We start from the raw sequence: 19,202 nt of genomic DNA, 5'->3' as shown, positions 1-19,202 counted from the left end.
CAACATAACAACAACGTTAAACTTGTTTTTAAATCCTGTTCTATTTACAAATAAAACCCACTTTTTTAATTGCAGGTAATTTAATTTCCCAATACTAGCTGCACTGGCCTATATTTTCAGTCAAGCTTTAGTTCCTATTTTAACTAACTACACAGCTAACTCGGTACGTGTATATGTAATACCAAGGGAGGCAACTGCCCGCCATTGAACCAAGCATACTAATTACACGTAATAGGGCTAGCATTCAATTAGCGGCCAAAGGGGACTGAGTTGATGGGCTATTTTTATAGTGCACGTAGTCACTAGTGATGTTGTAATATTATGTCGATAGTTTTTTTTTGCGGTAATTAACGGTTTTTTTGTGTAGTGTCCCAACACTATTATTTTGTTTTGTTTGAATATCGAAATATTTTTCTCGTGGTAAATAATTCTAACAAACTTCAATTAAAGACATTATGAATGTACAGGCGTTTTCCACTCATATTTTTAAATCAAACCCAATTTAGCTGTGTGTCGACATCTTCAAAATGTGAAATAAAAACATTTAATTTAAACAGAAGACATTAGTAAACATCCATTGCGTCTGAAACACCTAATTTAAATTGAAACAGTGCGAAATAATTATAATTGATGCGTTTACTAAATGGCCAAATTATGATTTGTTGCCATCAAGTAAATTCAAAGAAAACTTTGACAGGTACATGATCATTTATAAAATCACTAGCTTCTACTAGAACTACTTCGTGCACTCAATATAAAAAAGTAGCCTTCTCGGATGAAATGAGCCTTCACTGAAAAAAAAAAATTCAAAATGGACCGGCGTGTGGCAACAGATTTTGTGACTCGGAAATAAATATTATAGGTACCAGAATTTCTACATTAGAAAATGAATGGTTAGACAGTTACCATTTTCATTTTCATTTTCAAAACAAGCAATCGAAGTTTTTGAATACATACTTAATGGCTATGTATAGTCTTTTGAGTCCAGCAGTGGACGTTTTTCAGCTAAAACGACCGACAAACCTACATCTCCTAAAACTCTTTATAATAATAGTGAAGGCAACTTCCTATATTAGGGTCAATCCCCACTGAAAGAGCAGCGGCCGGCAGCGGCCGTAAATGCAAGTGATTGAGCGCGAGCGCGGCGCCGCGCTCTCACATTGTCCGTGCTCTTACGGCCGCTGCCGGCCGCTGCTCTTTCAGTGGGAATTGACCCTAACCCTATATGATTCCAATGACCACCACTTAGGTTAGGTCGTGGCCTAGCTTCCTATACACCTAGGCATAAACACTTATTGACAGAGGTCACATAACTTCAGCTCGTTTGTTTGAAGGCGAATTTCATTAGGTAGTTTATTGTTTACTAGTGAGGAAGCTACTTCCTGTACTCGGATAAAATATAGCCTATGTCATTCAGGGATAGTATATTAATATTCCCAACTAGCTTTCCGCCCGCGGTTTCACCCGCGTCCCGAGATAACTGCTTCCCGTAGCCAGGATGGTGACAAAAACTATGTCCTTCTCCTGGCTCTAAACTACCTCCCTGCCAATTTTCAGCTAAATCGGTTCAGCCGTTCTTGAGTTATAAGTGGAGTAACTAACACGACTTTCTTTTATATATATAAGATATACACCACTATTTTTTAATTAGTACACAAAAAAATGGGGCTCTATCTGTACCCGTTACTGATCATATTTGTGTAATCAAAACTAAAAAAAAACGAAATCCCAAAATTGTCCAGGAAAATTTGTCTTATTTGGTAAATTCATAATTGAATCAAGGGGGCAAGTTCGAGCGAGAGCACGCGAATGCGAGAGCGACAGAATATGATTAATAAATACTACTTTGAATGACTTGGAATTACCTGTACAATGTTTCCATGAATTGAGTGACATGTTTGGATATAACTTATCGCTAATAACTTTGCTGATTATGAATATTAGTTTTTGAAACTTTGCATAGATAATACTAAGAACTTTTTAAATAAGCCCTTTAAGTATTTGCACTAATTAAAAAATAGTGGTGTATACTATTATATATGAAATACCCAATTATATATGAAATAATAATTTTTCCAGTCCACCAGTCCAGTAGTCTTGGAGCATCTAGAAAACCAATTAAAAAATCCCCTGCCGAAGTAGGTATAGGCTGGCTGTTTTCCGCGGTTCCATCCGTGTCAAGGGGAAACTACTTTCCGCATTTGGATAAAATGTAGCATGTCAGTGTCACCCAGGGATAGTGTAGCTTCCCATCATCATCCTCATCCTCCGAGCCTTTTCCCAACTATGTTGGGGTCGGCTTCCAGTCTAACCGGATTCAGCTGAGTACCAGTGCTTTACAAGAAGCGACTGCCTATCTGACCTCCTCAACCCGGTTACCCGGGCAACCCAATACCCCTTGGTTAGACTGGTGTCAGACTTACTGGCTTCTGACTACCCGTAACGACTGCCAAGGATGTTCAATGGCAGCCGGGACCTACTGTTTAACGTGCCATCCGAAACACAGTCAATGGTGTCTAAGATATACTTAGAAAGTACATACAAACTTAGAAAAGTTGCATTGGTACTTGCCTGACCTGGGATCGAACCCGCGCCCTCATACTTGAGAGGTTGGTCCTTTACCCACTAGGCCACCACGACTTTTTATATATTTTTTATATATATAGTGTAGCTTCCCAACAGAGAATATTTTTTTCAAATTGGTTCAATAATTTCGGAGCCTTTAGTTAGAGTACTAACCATATTTTTTTGAAGTATAGATATCGCAAATTCTAGCATTGAAAGTAAATAAACACTTGATAAAAACGCTTGTTTTTATTGCAGTATTTAGGTGAAGGACTGATAATATTAGACAGATAATAATATGTTCTAGATTTTGCGAATTTCAAGGCAGAGATTAAATAGCCAGCATGTTTTTACCGAAACAATAAAAAAGTTACTGATTTCAAAGTACATGTTCTGATTCTACAATCGCTACAATCACACTAAATAAATAATAGTTAAAGTAGGTATTATAATATAAACCTGAGGAGGTTGTTTACATGAACGCGCTCATCTCAGAAACTACTAGAACGATTAGAAAAGAACCCTAAAGGCTACTTTTTATCCGTGTGCGGGATTTAGTTCACAAGGGATGGAAACCGCTGGCTGAACCAATAAACTGTAGGTGACAGATTCTGTAACATTTGGTTAAGACATGATTGACACCATCACATCACACCAATTGTTATTTATTTATTGTTCTAAATTCTTAGCATGTGATATACTATGTATAAATTGCAAGCTTGTCGTATCATGACGTTTTCAATTAAAATATTACTTATGCATTAAACTCAAAATCTATTAGAATAAACTCTACATCTAAATATCAATACTAAACTCAAAATCTATATTTAATATTTATTTGAATTTTACATTGTGACCAAAGAGCGAAGTTGCACATTTTTGCGCAAAGATGCGCATTTTTGCGCAAAGATGCGCAAAGCATTATTCAGCTTATTTTTATGTAATCAGTTCTTGATGTTTTAATGCTCATTTTTTACAGTAATCTCTCTACACGGTAGCCATTTTGCTACTTATTTATTTATTATTTACTTATTTATCAATGTAATCCCTAGAATCCCTTCTAAGATTATAAATGCGAAAGTAACTCTGTCTGTCTGTTATGCTTTCACGTCTACACCACTGAACTGATTTTAATAAAAATTTGGTACACAGATAGAGTTGACCTTGAGAAAGAACATAGGATAGTTTTTATCCCGGACTTTTGAAGAATTCTCTTGGAAACGCGATATAACCGAACTCTACGCGGGCGAAGCCGTGGGCGGAAGCTAGTATTTATATAAATGGATACATAACATCGAGGTTCTAAATGCAAGTAATCCCAATAAATGACTAATTCATGGAATTCGCAGAAAAAACTTAGTAGTAATTAACATTGATAAGACGAATAAATATCAACTGTCATAGCAATTGAGAGAAATTGATATCCGTGACGCGTAAGTCATTAATATTCCTTAGTTTAGTTTGTTTATGGAAAATTACATCATTAAACAAAATGCACATATAACTATCTATATGGATATAAAAATATGGAGATACATAACATGTATTGCAATAAACATATATTGCTGTGTACTTTTGCTGTTAAACCTTGTGATTCTTAAATTCTTGGCAAGTATTAGTGTTAAAAATCCTGCATACACTACCTAGTATGAATAAAAACGTGCTATTTCATGAGGCAGCAAACTTCACATCATACAGGCTTGAATACACAGAGTGCATTACGCTGAAAAACTTACCAAAATTTCTTCACAGTCGGTTGCATGCGGCCCATGATCGCTTAGACTTTTCAATGGTTAAATATCTATATTACAGAATCTAAAGTGTTGGATAGCCCATGTATCGAGGCTACATTTTTATCTAGCTGCGTGAAATAGTTCGGAAGGCCGCTGGTGAAACCACTGGTGGAACATAATTAAAAATAACTATAACTTACCACATTTCAGGCGAGTACGGTGGGGAGGTGGTCACCAAAGATGGCGGCGGCATCAGAGCATCGTTTGACAGCTGTCAACAAAAAAACATAATTTTAGATGTACTATTAGATATTAACAGCCTTACTTATAAACGTGAATTAAATAATAAGTAATACTTAAGGGCTGTTTAAGAAAATTCTTACTTATAAACGTTGCTTAAGCATGTCTTACCTAACATTTAATCACTACTTAAGACTTTAAGTAGTGATTAGTTAAAACGTTGCTTAGAAGGTGATTAGAGATTTTTATAAGTAAGGGGGTAAGTTTGTATAAAAATCAACCCACGTTAACCTATGAAGTTTTAAGAAAACTTAAACCCGTCTATCACTTTTATTATATATAACACATAGGAAGTGGTGAAGGGCGGGCGTTTTGGGGGCTGTCTTTTGTAAATTTGACCTTCAAAAAGTGCTAATTTTCATTCTCTGAATAAATGACTTTTTATATTTATCTTATTTTTGACGTTGGGAAACATCAGATCTCGCTGTGTGTGCAGCGGGAAGGAATGTCAGACTGTTGATAACTTTGTAAGAAATAGCTAACTTCAGATAAGCAAAACTTCTCGACAATATCTGTCACATGGTTAACTTCAAAATTACAAAGTTATTTTGGACAAATTCCATATTCTTCAGCATCCAATCTGCAAACTTTTCCAAGTGATTTTTTCATTTAAAAAGTACATCATTCCTTCCTAACTACGTGCAAAATGTTTTAATGAAAAGGCTAGGCAAATAAAGAATTTCTCACCGTAGTAAGAACAGTAGCTTCGCACCCTGGCTGATACTTCTCCAAATCAGTGCGAGGTCTGCGCATGACCTTCTCGCGATCCTGCTTGTGTTTCCTGTCCGCTCCTTTCAGTTTGAATACCTGGTGACAAAGGGGTGGGTTTGAATTTTGCGCAACTTTGTGTAGTTTTGCGCAATGATGCGCAACTTTGCGCAATTATGTGCGACTTTGCACAATGATGCGCAATAATATATTAGTTAGTAGACGCGTTTCGAATGATCTACTTTACAAAAAGAAAATAATAAATATTAAATTATACATTTATAAGGAGCATGTTTGGTGTGATTTTGAGGGCAGACTATATCTCTCGTCGTTTGTAAGTAACATCCGTGCTAACCGTTATATGATCGATACATGTACCAGTATATAAGCCACTTTCCTGCATCTGGATAAAAATTTGATTATGTGTCTAATGCATTAGCTATGTTATTGCAAAGTTTTATCAAAATCCTTCATACTGTGATGTTGAACAGCCCAATTAACACCCTCTTTTTCGGCAAGTCGGCTTAATAGTTACCTTAATCTGGCAGGCGGCAGCATGCAGCCTATTATGTTCGTCGCTAGCGAGGTAAGTCTCCACCTGTATGCGGAAGGGGACGCCCTTTTCGCCGCCGTGCTTCTTGGCTGTGAACTCCGTTGATATGCAGTTCACCTGGAGACAAAGTTAATTTATAAATAAATAGTGACAAATATTTGAAAGACAAAATAGAGGAAAAAAAAATTATAAAGAGGATTTTCTTTGGTTATTTGTACTCTGCAGAAAAGATTTGAAAAAATCTTTCATTATTTTGACACATAAATATTGCTACATAGTAACATATAAGATATTTCATTTTATCCGGGTACGGGAAGTGGTTACCGCGAGATTTTGGGGATAAACCACGGGAAACAGCTATAAAATATATAGTATACTAGCTTTTGCCCGCAACTTCGTTCGCGTGGAATAGTGACTACCAGCAGATTTTTGATTTGACCAATAGATGGCGCTATATGTCCGGAATAATTTTTTTTTTTTTTTTTGTAATAAAAACTATCCTATGTCCTTTCTCAAGTTTCAAACTATGTCTGTACCAAATTTCACACAAATCGGTTCAGTAGTTTAGGCGTGAAGAAAAGACAGACAGACAGACAGAGTTACTTTCGCATTTATAATATTAGTTTGGATTGAAACTGTTTCCCGCGGTTCCACCCACGACCCAATGGAGTTATTTACCGCACCCCGATAAAAAGTACTCTTCTCAGGCTTTATAGACGTCTCAGAACTTAATTTGAATCCATACAGAAGTTTTCCCAGGAAATCGCGACAGACGGGGATACTTTCTCATTTATTATATCAGCAAAGATAAAATATATATTTATTTATAATTAATTAATTAATTAAAACGGTAAAATATACCTTGATATAAACGCCGACATCTTTGGTGGGGTCCCAGAAGACATGCAGAGCGTTGAGACACGCCGGCTGCTCTACGCGAATCACTCCGTATGAGAGAGGAACGTCCACCTGTAGGAAAAAATATAGGGTTAAATAAAGTGTATATTATAAAATATTATATTATGTAATTTGTTTTTCGTCGTGATGGCCTAACCTCTAAGTTTGAGTGTAGGTGTCGTATTCAATTTCAGGTCAGGCAAGTACCAGTGCAATTTTTTAAAGTTTGTATGTACCGCAACTATTTTTTAATATATAGTATATTTTTAAGTATATTGATTGAACCCCAATGGATGATTAAAATTGAAAGAAAACATCTTGAAATTTTCACACATGCTGTATTATTGTTGCCGCTATAACAACAAATACTGAAAACTAAACTAAAATAAATATTTAGGGGGGCTCCCATACAACAAACGTGATTTTTTTGCTCATTTTAAATAATGGTACGGATCCCTTCGTGCGCCAGTCCGACTCGCAATTGGCCGCTTCTTTTTTTGCTCATTTTATAGACATTTTCCCCCTTTTTTTTAGGCGATTATATATTTACTTACCTCTACAATCCTCTCTCCGGGTCTCTCGTTGTGCCACTGCGCAATTTGCTCTCGCTCCATGTATTGAAGGCGACGCTCGTGGAAACAGATCTTGATCACGCTCTATAACAGAGTTATGTAGTTAGAAAGAATCTTTAATAATGTAAGAAAGTTGAACAGTTTGGATAATTATTTAATTCTTTATGTGCTTGAATTACTTCTTCTGAAGTAATTTCACAAAATAGTAGTAGGTGACAGTCGCTAATCTCAAAGAATACGGGTCATCATCCTCCGAGCCTTTTTCCCAAACTATGTTGGGGTCTCAAAGAATACGGGTCTGATTTGAAAAATCCCTTCATTTAGATAGTCCATTAATTGAGGTAATTTTGCCGAACGTGACACGCGATTTCACTTCCCAAGGGAACTACTTCCCGCAGATGGGTAAAAAATAGTCTATATTTCATTCGTTCCGATACATAAGTTGCCAAAGTTTTTGCTTGAAGTATACTGGTATACCACTCAAATTGAAGGACTGCTCAAACACAGTTCTAGTCCTGTCAAATTTACGTAATTTCTGCGAAGGATATACTCTTAGGTAGAACTTAAAGTACTGTTTGAGAATTTTGAGGAAAGAGGAACATACATACACACCAACTTTCACACTTTTCATATTATAATAATTATAATAATTTATTTTATTTATCTCCACAAATTACATAGTACATTACGAAAGATCAGTTGACAACAATTTGGTAGGTACAGTTGTAATTTGTAGGAGATCTGGAGTCTAAACTAAGCCGAAGCCTGTATCTTAGAACTCCAGGTCCCCCGTTACATGACTAATAATAGGGTCACAATATTGTCAACGTAGTTTAAAAATACTTTTTGTGTGGACTCAATAAAGCGTGTGCAAACTCACGTCAGTGCGTGCGCGTGAGCGTGTATGTTTGGCTGTGTGTGTTTGTATGTGTGTGTGTATGTGTATGTGAATATCTGCTTTATGTTAACTTCTATGTTATACCTCAAGGATATTATAAGTACTACTAAACAAATACCTTTAATATCTTCCCCTTATAATGCGACAGGTCTCCTAATTTCTTGAGTTTGATCTCATACGGCTGTCCCTGGTTCAGATACGTCAACGTCTCCTCGTTCTGTTTAGTAGCTATAGATGTCGCTGCTGCTAGGACGTATTGGAATCTGTAGGGATAAAAACAATATTTTTAACACGCTTATATTAGCTTCATTTGTAACTATGTAGGTATGAATGAAAATCTTGGAATCTTAATTTGACCCACTTCCCGGTCTTCGATTAGGATAAAATTTTGCACGCGCTCTGAGTTCCGATGTTTTTTAGTTTTTAAAACTATTACGTTTTTTTGGTTCAGAATATCGGTAAAGTGGAGTAAGAGTAACTAACTCCAGTTTGAGGCCATTCTCGTTAGATACCAGTAATAGTTATTTCTAGAGAATTGAAATGACAATGATTGAAAACAAGCATATGCCTAGAATAGGTAAAGTTGGTCGTCGACTCTCTGGCTTTTAACTAATCGGCATCCAATACAACGATCCAACTTTTTGCCGTGAAAATTGTGAAATTGTCATCTCTACAAAATACATTGACGACTATATATCAGGTGTGTCGTTCACAATCACATTAAATTAAATGCGTTAATGTACTGGTTAAAATATGACGATTAACACAAAGAAAAAATAAAAATACGTAAAAATAAAAAAATACATTTTTCAAACAAAGTAAATAGAATAAAAATGTGCGAAAATTAGAACACCATATAGAAGTCAGTCATTACAAACAGCTGAAATTCTCCCTTGAAAACTGACTGCTGTCAACCGATCAAAACATTCGATACTCCTAACTTTATCTCTGCTTTACACATGATGTTGTAAATTATAAAAACGAAAAACGAATCCTGTGGTTAAACCACTGAATGGATTAGGTTATTTTTTTTACAATTCGCCATAGAATATCATAAAGTATATGCGATAGGATTTAATGTGATTGTGAACGACACACCCGTTATATACCTATGAATGTAGGTATGTATTAGAAATTATTACGGTCTCTTTTATCCGAGAAGGGCTATGTTAACCCTTACGCAAAAAGGTGTATTATACGTTTGACCACTATGGGAGTCTGTCTGAGGCAATGTAGTTCTTAAACAGATCAACTGGCTTGGATTAGTTTTTTTTTTCAGTTGAAAGCTGGGTTTTCAGAGGTTCTCTGACACTTTTCATCAAATAATCTGTTTTTATTGCTTATAGTTTTATTTTAAGAGATAAAAATTGCGGTTGTTACCTGGTATCATCCTTGAAGCTGGGTTCAGAGCGCGTCTGTATCGGCGAGTGGAGGAACCCGTCTAAAGACCCCACGGGAGAACACATCAGCAATCCTGCATCTGTTAAACAGAAAAAAACATATAAGAGTTCATATCAGGAGCAAAAATTTGTGGTTGTTCGAAAGAGTTACCGGTCTTGGTACACAAAGGGATCTAGAAGGAACAAAAGTTTGACACTCGATCCTGATTTTTACAAACCTGTTACAAACCGTCACTTGTCACTGCGCAGTTTTAACACATTAAACTGCGCAAACTAACTGTCATTTAACATCCTTGGCAGTCGCTACGGGTAGTCAGTAACCAGTAAGTTTGACACCAGTCTTACTAAGGGGTTGCTCTAGTAACTGGGTTGAGGAGGTCAGATGACAGGCGCTCCTAGTAAAAAGCTGGTACATAGCTGTATCCGGCGAGACTGGAAGCCGACCCCAACATAGCTCGGAAGAGGCTCGGGAGATGATGAAACTGCACAAACTACTGGTTCGATATGAACAAATATTTTAAAAGATGAGTTTCGAAGAGTAGACGTAGACGAACTTGATTTTAGATTTATTATTTCAGAAATAATATTAATAACTTACTCTTATTTTCCTGTGCATTTGGAGAGTGATATCCGTTGATGGGTACAATGGTGCCTGGTGGCATGGTAGGCTGGCATTGCATGCTCTCTGGGCTGCCTGTAATAAATAATAAAGATATTAAATAAATAAATTTTGATAGCAATAATCAATGGAGATTCTGTTGCTGGGGAGTTCGTGCCATAATTTCTTCTTCCCATAAAAATACATAGGAACGACAAAGAAGAAGACACAGGAAGTGGTGAAGGACGAGCGTCTTTGAGAGGTTGTCTTTTGAAAATTAAAATGGGTGTATTTCAGCTTTCTTGAAGAAATGCTTTTCTGGACTAAAATTTAACATTTCTCCTTTAGTATTTTCCCAACTTGAACCGAACAAAATGGATGTAACATCCGATCTACCGGCGCTGGTCCTGTTTCATCTGTAAACGGTAAACTTAACAAACATATGTTCTTTTAATTAACGACCAAAATACTCTTTTCTGCTTATTAAATTGACTGCAAATTGCTGGAGCTACTTTCATTTCAAAAATCAAATTACAATTGCGCGATCTAGAACACAACACGCCATCTATCGGCAAACACCAGCACATACAACAGTTTTACACAGTACATCTTTAAACAATAGATGGCGCCACTCACCATGTTGCACGATCATGTTCCCGTTGTGAGGGGGGGACTGCTGACAGCTGCCCTCTTCCATGGCGTCGCGATTGCTGTCCACCACCATGCTCGTGATCTGTGTGAAAGGAATTAGCCAAACTGTAGGGGGTACTGAAATTACCTTGGAAATTGGGGATTTTAAAGATCATGACACATGTGAACGCAACTCCAACCTAGCGATGACTTGTCATTGAATTTGAGCCTTATATCGTGTCTAATATAAAACATTTTACAATGTTAAAACAGCGTCCAGCTACACAGCAATTTGTGTCGCCGTGCCGTGCCGTTCATATATGCCATGCTGTGCGGATTATATACTTTTGAAAATTAAAGTACGCATAAATGAAAAAAGTTTTTTTTATATCATATGAAATTGGAATGATTGATCAAGACATATTTTTAAAAGTAAGAACATAACGTAGTTTTTAGTGAGCAACTATGAAAAAGAGTTTGAGAGTAGTGTAGGCTAGCTACCATGCAATATTCTATTAGCTATTTCCTTAATTACCTAGGTTTCACCAAAGGATTACTTCCTACAACTGGGTAAAATTTCCTTTACTTTACAGGTTCTAGCAAAACTATTTGTGTACCAAATTAGATTAAAATCAGTTCAGTAATTCTGATGTAAAAGCCCTGTGGATGTAAACAGTATATGTACAGGTTTGAAGTTGCCTATGTAGATAATAAATGTAAGAGAAATACTAGGCAACTAGTCGATTGCAAGATTAAGCTTTAATCAGAAAATAACCATTGTGTTTTTATTTATTCTCAGATCAGTTTGGATGTCACTGCTTTGTATACTGTCATATATAAGTTTTATTACATGTATCAATGAAATTAATAGTATTCTTAACAGTTTATGTACGTTTCATAAGACTACAGATTAACTAATATTGTTTTTCTATGTCAAAACATTGTTTTTTTTGTAACTTGTTAGTTTTTTTTATTTGTATTTTATCTTTTTGCTATATTCTTTTAAATAAACGCATTTTCTTTCTGTCTTTCTAAACTTTTTATTAGTCTTTTAAATGCGGTCTGATACGGCCATTTGTTCACTTAATATGGCCGAACATTAAGACATTTCTATGTAGCCAATCAATTGTTTTTCGTGTGTCGATTATAGAGATTAGGTTATAAAAAGTACTGTAAAGAAGGTTAAAAGGAAAGATTTCATAGAAAGTAAATAATATAAAAAAAAAATACAAAGATACGGACAGAAAATTTAGAAATGAAAATAAGTGCATTGGGAAGTTTTTTCTGTGCGAATGGTAGAATTTAAAGCAACTGGGATTACCTACAAGACAGAAACAGATAGTGGATGCACTAACAAGACAAGGTTTACTGCTGTTCCCAATATTCAACATCTTTTGATTTGCTAGAGATTCAAATGTGACATCAAAATTCTATCCCCAAAACAACAGATAGATAGAATATCAGAACGGCAATTAGAAGAAGGAGTAAGAAGGTTTGATAGCGCTATCGCGAAAGGTGAGATCTAAGAAGGTAACATATCCACCTCCCATATATTCTTGAAATCTCTGTCAGAAACCGCCTGGCTCTGGTGTAACTCGGTAAAATCCACACTGATCTGAGAATTAAAAAGAAAACCATAGTGTATCAACTGTTTCTTGCCCGTTCTTCTCCATAGGAAGCTACTTTTGGAATGGATAACTTGAATCAAACTTTTTGACGTTCATTAATTCTTGTAAAGGCCTAAATGAGACAATAATTAATTGATTTTGTGAAATGATACACTTTACGAGCACGCAAGTGTAACCGCTGTTGGGTTGGGTTTTTGACTCGCAGTGTAGGGTATGTAAAGTACGTAAAATTACGGTAGGGATGTAAATGCTTTTAAACTATCATGTAGCCATGACTATATTTTTATTTGCGGTGAATTTTCGGTAAGTACCTATAACTCATCATCTGCCTAGCCTTTTCCCAACTATGTTGGGGTCGGCTTCGAGTCTAATGGGATGTCGAGTACCAGTGTTTTAAAAGGAGCGACTGCTTATCTGACCTCCTCAACCCGGTTACCCGGGCAACCCGATACCCTAGGTAAGACTGGTTGTGAGACTTCCTGGCTTCTGACTAACCGTAACGACTGCCAAAGATGTAGACAGACAATTTTGGAGAAAATGATGTCCAAGGGCGTGTTTGTTGTGAATTTTATAGTAAAATTATATTTCATGTCCTACTTTTTATCAGTCTTCTAACCTAACATGAGAAATGTTCTTCTCAAATGACCACTATTCGAAGTTAAGGTATTTCACCAAACTCCATAATGTACTTATAACATATATTTTTGAAACATTTATCATAACATTTATTTTTTTAAGGCATTCTGATACATCTTTGCAAAAAGCTGTTTTAATAAACTTTATTAAATTTTATGCAAAATCCATTTGTATGCTGATAGTCCACAAGAAGCTAAAGAAGACACACATTTAAGGTGCGTTCTGAAAGCTAGCTGGCGACTGCAACTGCCGACCGCAGTACCCGACCGATGTGCTGCTGCGGCTTTGATTCAAAACGGTTTTACGTAAGTACATACAAACCAGTGTGACTGCGGCCGATTAAATGCAGGCACAGCACGTGCGGTCAGCTGTTGCAGTCGACAGCTAGCATTGAAAACGAGCCTTTAGGCCGTGAACTAAACTGACTGTAAGCTGCCGAATGTCACCGTCTATGCATAGAGTCATAACGTATGGTCGGTTAAATGTGAACGTAAAAGTGAATATGCATGGAAATACACCAAACTGCGTAGCTTTAACTGGGGAGTTTGTTGCGCCACTTCTTCTTTCCAGCAAAAACACATAGGAAGTGGCGTTTTGGGAGATGCCTTTTGTAAATTCCTGACGTTCAAAAGTGCTGTTTTGCAGTTAAGTTTTAATAAAATTTTGATTTAATCTGTTCGTTCACATTCGGCGACTGATCGTCAGTTTTTTGGCCGTACATTTCAATCTGCCAAGCACCCAATTTCCGTAGTTTCTTACCTGTCTATCATCAGGTCTTCTCGGCGGCCACACACGTCGTGGCGGAGACAGCACGGCGCCAGTCGGAGAAGGCGCCTCCTGCTTGAAGACTGCCAGAGACGGCAGCGACAGCAGCGCCTCGCTGCGGTAAGGGAGGGTACTAATTGGTGAGTGTTTTGGAAGTTCGATAAGAGATGGCGCTGTATGTATTTTTTTTATACAAAGATAATTTACTATGTGAGAACACGGGTAAGTATATGTTTACAAAAACAGAGGTATTTTTGTTATATAAATCTGGTGGTAAAATTAAATCAGACACTTTTTGTGTAAAAGGTCAATAGAAGAGTACTGTTTCAAGTAGATAAATGATACTATGAAAAATATTGATATCTTTGTTTTATAGATGACTGACTTTTATAGAAAATATTCGTTTACAGTAGATACAGTAAGGATTTACAATACAGGTAAATTCTGCGGTACATGTGATTAATAGCAAAATGAGCTTAGAAATCAAGAATCTATACTAAAAACTAAAATATATAAGTAGGTTTAGTGTTTGTTTGATTGCTTGAACGAGCTTATCTCAGGAACTACTGATCCGATTTTAAAAATCTCATCTCAGCATCGGTGTCAGAGTTATGAACTCTGACAGAAGCTATTTCTTAATTACTTGACAAGCCATAGTGATACTCACTTCATAGACAGCTCTCCGGGCAGATCCAGATCGAGGTCATTGACCTGCCAGCCGGGAGACATGTGTGAAGAAGACGAGCTGGTGCCGCTGCCGCCCATGTCGCTTAGAGCCGCTGGGGGAAGACAAGGTTGTGATGAGTGAGAGGATCGGACCTTTCTATATTAAATTGTTGAGACTGCGGATTGTCGAAGACAGATGATTAGGTACATATCGATAGTATAGTTCGGCCATTCAGAGAATGCGTTCCTGACACGTCGCGATTGAACTGACGACGTAATAACATTCATTGATTATTGATATAATAATGTTGTTTTAATGCTCCTCAATTGTTAAAACGGTAAACAACCAGCAAAAATATTTTTATCGTAACTGCAACGCCATTGCAAAGTTACGTCGTCAGTTCAATCGCGACGTGTCAGGAACGCATTCTCTGAATGGCCGAACTATAATAAATTCGATTTTGTTTATTTGTTTTGGTTATAGATGGAGCCACAACGTGCGTTAAATAAACTTCTCGGAATATGACCTTGAAATAAGGTCCGTTTTGAAGCCACAGATTCGTCCGTTTTGTTCAACAGATGTTTAAGTTTTTGTAGTAAGGCTGATAGTTCTTACTTCAGCCTGTTAAAGTTAAAGCTTTTTCAAAACGTCGAGCAACCAAAATGTAGGTCTCATGGAGAAGAACCGGCAAGAAACTCCAAACACACCCTTTTTAAAGAAATCTAAGGTCCCTATTCCCTTGGAGGGCGCCACCGCGGCACTGTTCACCTCGGCTCCGCGATCATAATTAAAGTATGTAACGCGCGCCTACCTTTCGTGGTCGAGTCCATGGCCATATATGGCCATCGCGTGATCACCGAGCCGACCAATACGTGGCCGGCCGGCAGAGGGGTGCGGGGAGCGAGGGCCTACTCTCACGAGCGGGGACGCTCGCTAAGTCGCCAGTCCGGCGCACGACGCCATGTATTTCGCACGATGTGTTAACTCTCGCGACCGTGGCTATGTAGTTAAGTACGACGTGTGTTTGTGAACTACCTATGTAACTAATTACCATGTCTGTATTCGAATTACAATAAACTTTCTATAACCAACAATGTGTTTGTTGTTATAAGTGGCGCTTCCAACTAGTGGCCGTGAATCCGCTAGCCAGTTTAAACCGGTTCTTTGCCGATCGACTTAGGACATTAGTGTTCGCGTTTATACCTGCGTCGCTGAAAATGCCGCCACGCAAAGTACGTACCGACGCTAATGTGGAGGACGCGCAATCCAGCTCGGATGAAGAAGCACCGAGACCGTCGCCAACGCTCATGTCTGGGGACCAGTTGGCCTCGTTCCTTACCGCCTTCGCGAAATCTCAGGCGGAAGCGAACCGGCAGCTCGTCGAATCCCTCATGGCATCGCACGCGATAGGATCAGCGCGACCCTCATCGACGCCCTCGTCGACATGCAAGACCGGCAACATGTCCAAGTGTACGGCACGCTTCGACGGGCATAGCAGAGATCCAGAAGTCGTAGAAGCGTTTATCGACTCCGTGGAAATCTACAAAGAGTGTGCATCTGTCTCCGATGACCTGGCACTCCGTGGTCTCCCGATGCTTCTACATGGCGAGGCAGCTGTGTGGTTCCGCGGCGTCAAGGCATCGCTTACGTCGTGGGATGACGCCCTTGCCAAGCTGCGGGCGATGTTTGGTGTTCCTCGTCCGCCACATAAGGTATTCCGGGATATGTTCGCCGCGGAACAAAGTGAAGAACGGACGGAGGTGTTCGTCGGTCGTCTCCGCGCACATATGAGCAGGTTACCTTACAGTCTAGACGAACGAATCAAGCTCGACATAGTTTACGGTTTGTTAAACAAACGCATTCGTAAACGCGTAACGCGCGAGTCTATTGAGGACATCGATCAATTAATCGAAAAGTCGAGAGCCGTCGAAGATTCGCTCTCCGAAAAAGAGATGACAACGTCGTCAAGTTCGAGTAACAATAACACGCAGTCACAGCTCGCACGAGCAGCGCCAGCACGACCCAGCGCGGCCGGCTTGCGGGCTCAGCACGCGGCCGCTCCGATGCAGACGCCGTATTCGGCGGGGAAGGGCGCGTCGAAGCCGCCAGCGCTGTCCAGCGGCGCGGGGGCACAGCCGTCGTCGTCGCAGCTCCAGCGTAATACTTCGCCGAGTGTTAGTGCCGCGAGTGATAGTGTAAACAAAAAGTCGTTTTGCGTGTATTGTAAGTGTCGTGGTCATACGCGTGAGTCTTGCCCAAAAAGAGACTCTAAAGACTTATTCTGTTATGGTTGTGGCGAGAAAGGGTTTGTTAGATCAAATTGTCCGTCGTGTAAAAATGTTTCAACTTGTAATGTTGATGTTAATAACTCAGTTCACAACCACAACAAAATGTTTTCTACTCACTTAACACGGTACTCAGTGAGTGTAATGTAAGCTGTGAGAGTAAGAATAATATTATTATCAGCCAAGGCCGACCGATTTTAAATATTGAAATTTTAGGGCACAGTGGCTCAGCGCTTATTGATACCGCGGCCCGACGTAGTATCGCGGGTTCGACCCTGTATGCCTTACTTTTACGATTGGGTAATACATTTGATTCAAAAACCATGTCGGTGAAACTGGCTGATGGTACTATTAGAAATAGTACCGTTTTGTTTACATGTGTGAATGTAAAATGTATGTCACTGTGTATACCTATTGAATTTATTGTGTTCCCCGATGCATGTAATAACGAAACCCTTTTGGGAATAGATTTTATTAGGCAGTCTAAGATTGTTTTAAATTTTAGTAATATGACGTGGTTCACAGCTGATCGGCCTCAGGTCATTCACCCCCTGCTCACAGAGAGTTCACGCGAGGCGGTGGAATGTGCTTCGGTCAACCTGCTGCGGGAGGACGAGGGCACATTATTGACCTTGGATCAGCGTTCTGACCTTGAAAATTTATTGGGTGAGTATTCTGATATTTTTGATCAGGTGGGGGAACCAACGCCATTTGCCGAGCATCACATCGACACCGGTGACCATCCTCCTATCGCCGTGCCTCCATACAGGGTCACGCCGGCGAAGAAGGAGGTCATGCGAATAGAACTGGACAAGATGCTCGCAGAAGATGTCATCGAGGAGTGCGAGTCTGCCTGGTCTGCACCTACTGTTTTGGTACCGAAGTCTAACGGTGGGTATAGGTTCTGTGTAGATTACAGGAGACTCAACGCTGTCACTAAGACAGACGCGTATCCTATGCCGCGTATTGATGAGCTGCTGCAGTCCACTAAGAGAGGTTGTGTGATGAGCACCTGTGACCTTCGGAGTGGCTATTGGCAATGCAAGGTCAAGGATAAGGATAAAACCGCGTTTGTCACGCCGTTTGGTACGTACCGATTCTTACGTATGCCCTTTGGACTCAAGAATGCACCGGCTACGTTCCAGAGGCTTATTGACCGGTTCCGTGCGGGGTCGTCACTTAATGACGTCACCGTACTGACATATTTAGATGACATCCTAGTGATATCAGAGTCCTATACTCGTCACCTTTCAGATCTCCGTGCAGTATTTGACCGTCTCCGAGTGTTTAAGCTCCGTGCGAATCGAGACAAGTGTGTATTCGCCAGAGAAAAGGTTAAGTACTTAGGTCACGTGATCTCCCAGGAAGGTATATCACCGGATGAAGACAAAGTACATGCTGTACTTAGTATGAGGGAACCTACCTGCCTCCAACAGCTGCGCACCTTCCTTCAAACATGCTCCTGGTTCCGTAAGTTCATACCAGAGTTTGCGAAGGTGGCCGAGCCGCTGACCCGCCTCACTAAGAAATCACAGGCGTGGCAATGGAGTCTAGAGCAAGGTAAGGCTTTTGATACTCTTAAGAAGTTGTTAACTACGGCACCTATACTAGTGCAAACTGACTACACGAGGCCATTCATATTGCGAACCGACGCCAGTAATTATGCCCTAGGCGCTGCCTTACTCCAGGGGGAGTCACCGCATCAAGAACATCCGATCGAGTATGCCAGCCGTCTGCTCACGCCAGCCGAGCAGAATTATTCTACTACGGAGAGAGAGGCTCTCGCCGTTGTCTGGGCTGTGGAACGGTTCCGCGGTTACATTGATGGTCATCAGGTCCACGTGATGTCTGATCACCAACCCCTGAAGTGGCTCTTTTCTCTCAAGTCACCTAGTGGAAGGTTAGTTCGCTGGGCCATGAAGCTACAAGCTTTTGATCTACGTGTCGAGTATGCACCAGGTAAAGTTAATGTTATTGCCGACACGCTTAGCCGCCCCGTGTTGGAAGATGGTTCTGCATCTGAGTGTGACATCTGCCCAGTTGTCGTGGATGTTCCACGCTGGGATGCCACCTCAACTCGGGAGGCGCAGTTAGCAGATGCTGAAGTCGCCAAGATCATCCTGGACTTGGAAGGTAAGGATGACCTTTCTGTTACTCGTTGGTCCGAGCGAGGTTACCTATTGAATCAAGGTGTTTTGTATCGGTACGTCCCGGATACTGATTCGGAGGAGCCTCAGCTCGTTGTCCCGGAGAGCCTGCGGAGCACAGTCATGTTCGAGTGCCATGACTCGCCCACCGCCGCTCATGGTGGAATTGATAGGACTTTACATCGTATCTCGCAAAGGTTCTATTTCCCCGGGATGAGAA

The 19,202-nt window shown here is 39.6% G+C and overlaps 1 protein-coding gene across 3 annotated transcripts in view; it reads right to left on the bottom strand.

Moving 5' to 3' along the window:
• LOC124643292 (transcription factor CP2) overlaps nucleotides 1–19,202 on the bottom strand; it is a 57,785-nt gene that overhangs the window by 17,186 nt on the left and 21,397 nt on the right. For 2 of the 3 annotated variants that reach the window (XM_047182214.1, XM_047182216.1), the window contains exons 2-13: nucleotides 14,551–14,662; nucleotides 13,878–14,016; nucleotides 12,398–12,469; nucleotides 10,861–10,957; nucleotides 10,225–10,320; nucleotides 9,607–9,706; nucleotides 8,345–8,489; nucleotides 7,311–7,412; nucleotides 6,721–6,828; nucleotides 5,842–5,976; nucleotides 5,286–5,405; nucleotides 4,499–4,569 (exon numbers count right to left, since the gene is read on the bottom strand). In XM_047182214.1, the coding sequence (XP_047038170.1) occupies nucleotides 4,499–4,569; nucleotides 5,286–5,405; nucleotides 5,842–5,976; nucleotides 6,721–6,828; nucleotides 7,311–7,412; nucleotides 8,345–8,489; nucleotides 9,607–9,706; nucleotides 10,225–10,320; nucleotides 10,861–10,957; nucleotides 12,398–12,469; nucleotides 13,878–14,016; nucleotides 14,551–14,662 (1,297 nt within the window). The remainder of the gene's footprint in view (nucleotides 1–4,498; nucleotides 4,570–5,285; nucleotides 5,406–5,841; nucleotides 5,977–6,720; nucleotides 6,829–7,310; nucleotides 7,413–8,344; nucleotides 8,490–9,606; nucleotides 9,707–10,224; nucleotides 10,321–10,860; nucleotides 10,958–12,397; nucleotides 12,470–13,877; nucleotides 14,017–14,550; nucleotides 14,663–19,202) is intronic. The other variant, XM_047182215.1, reaches the window with a different exon arrangement.

This window comes from Helicoverpa zea, chromosome 27 (genome assembly GCF_022581195.2).
Source record: "Helicoverpa zea isolate HzStark_Cry1AcR chromosome 27, ilHelZeax1.1, whole genome shotgun sequence".
NCBI classification, from domain to species: Eukaryota; Metazoa; Arthropoda; class Insecta; order Lepidoptera; family Noctuidae; genus Helicoverpa; species Helicoverpa zea.
This window is presented reverse-complemented; position numbering and strand designations above follow the sequence as displayed.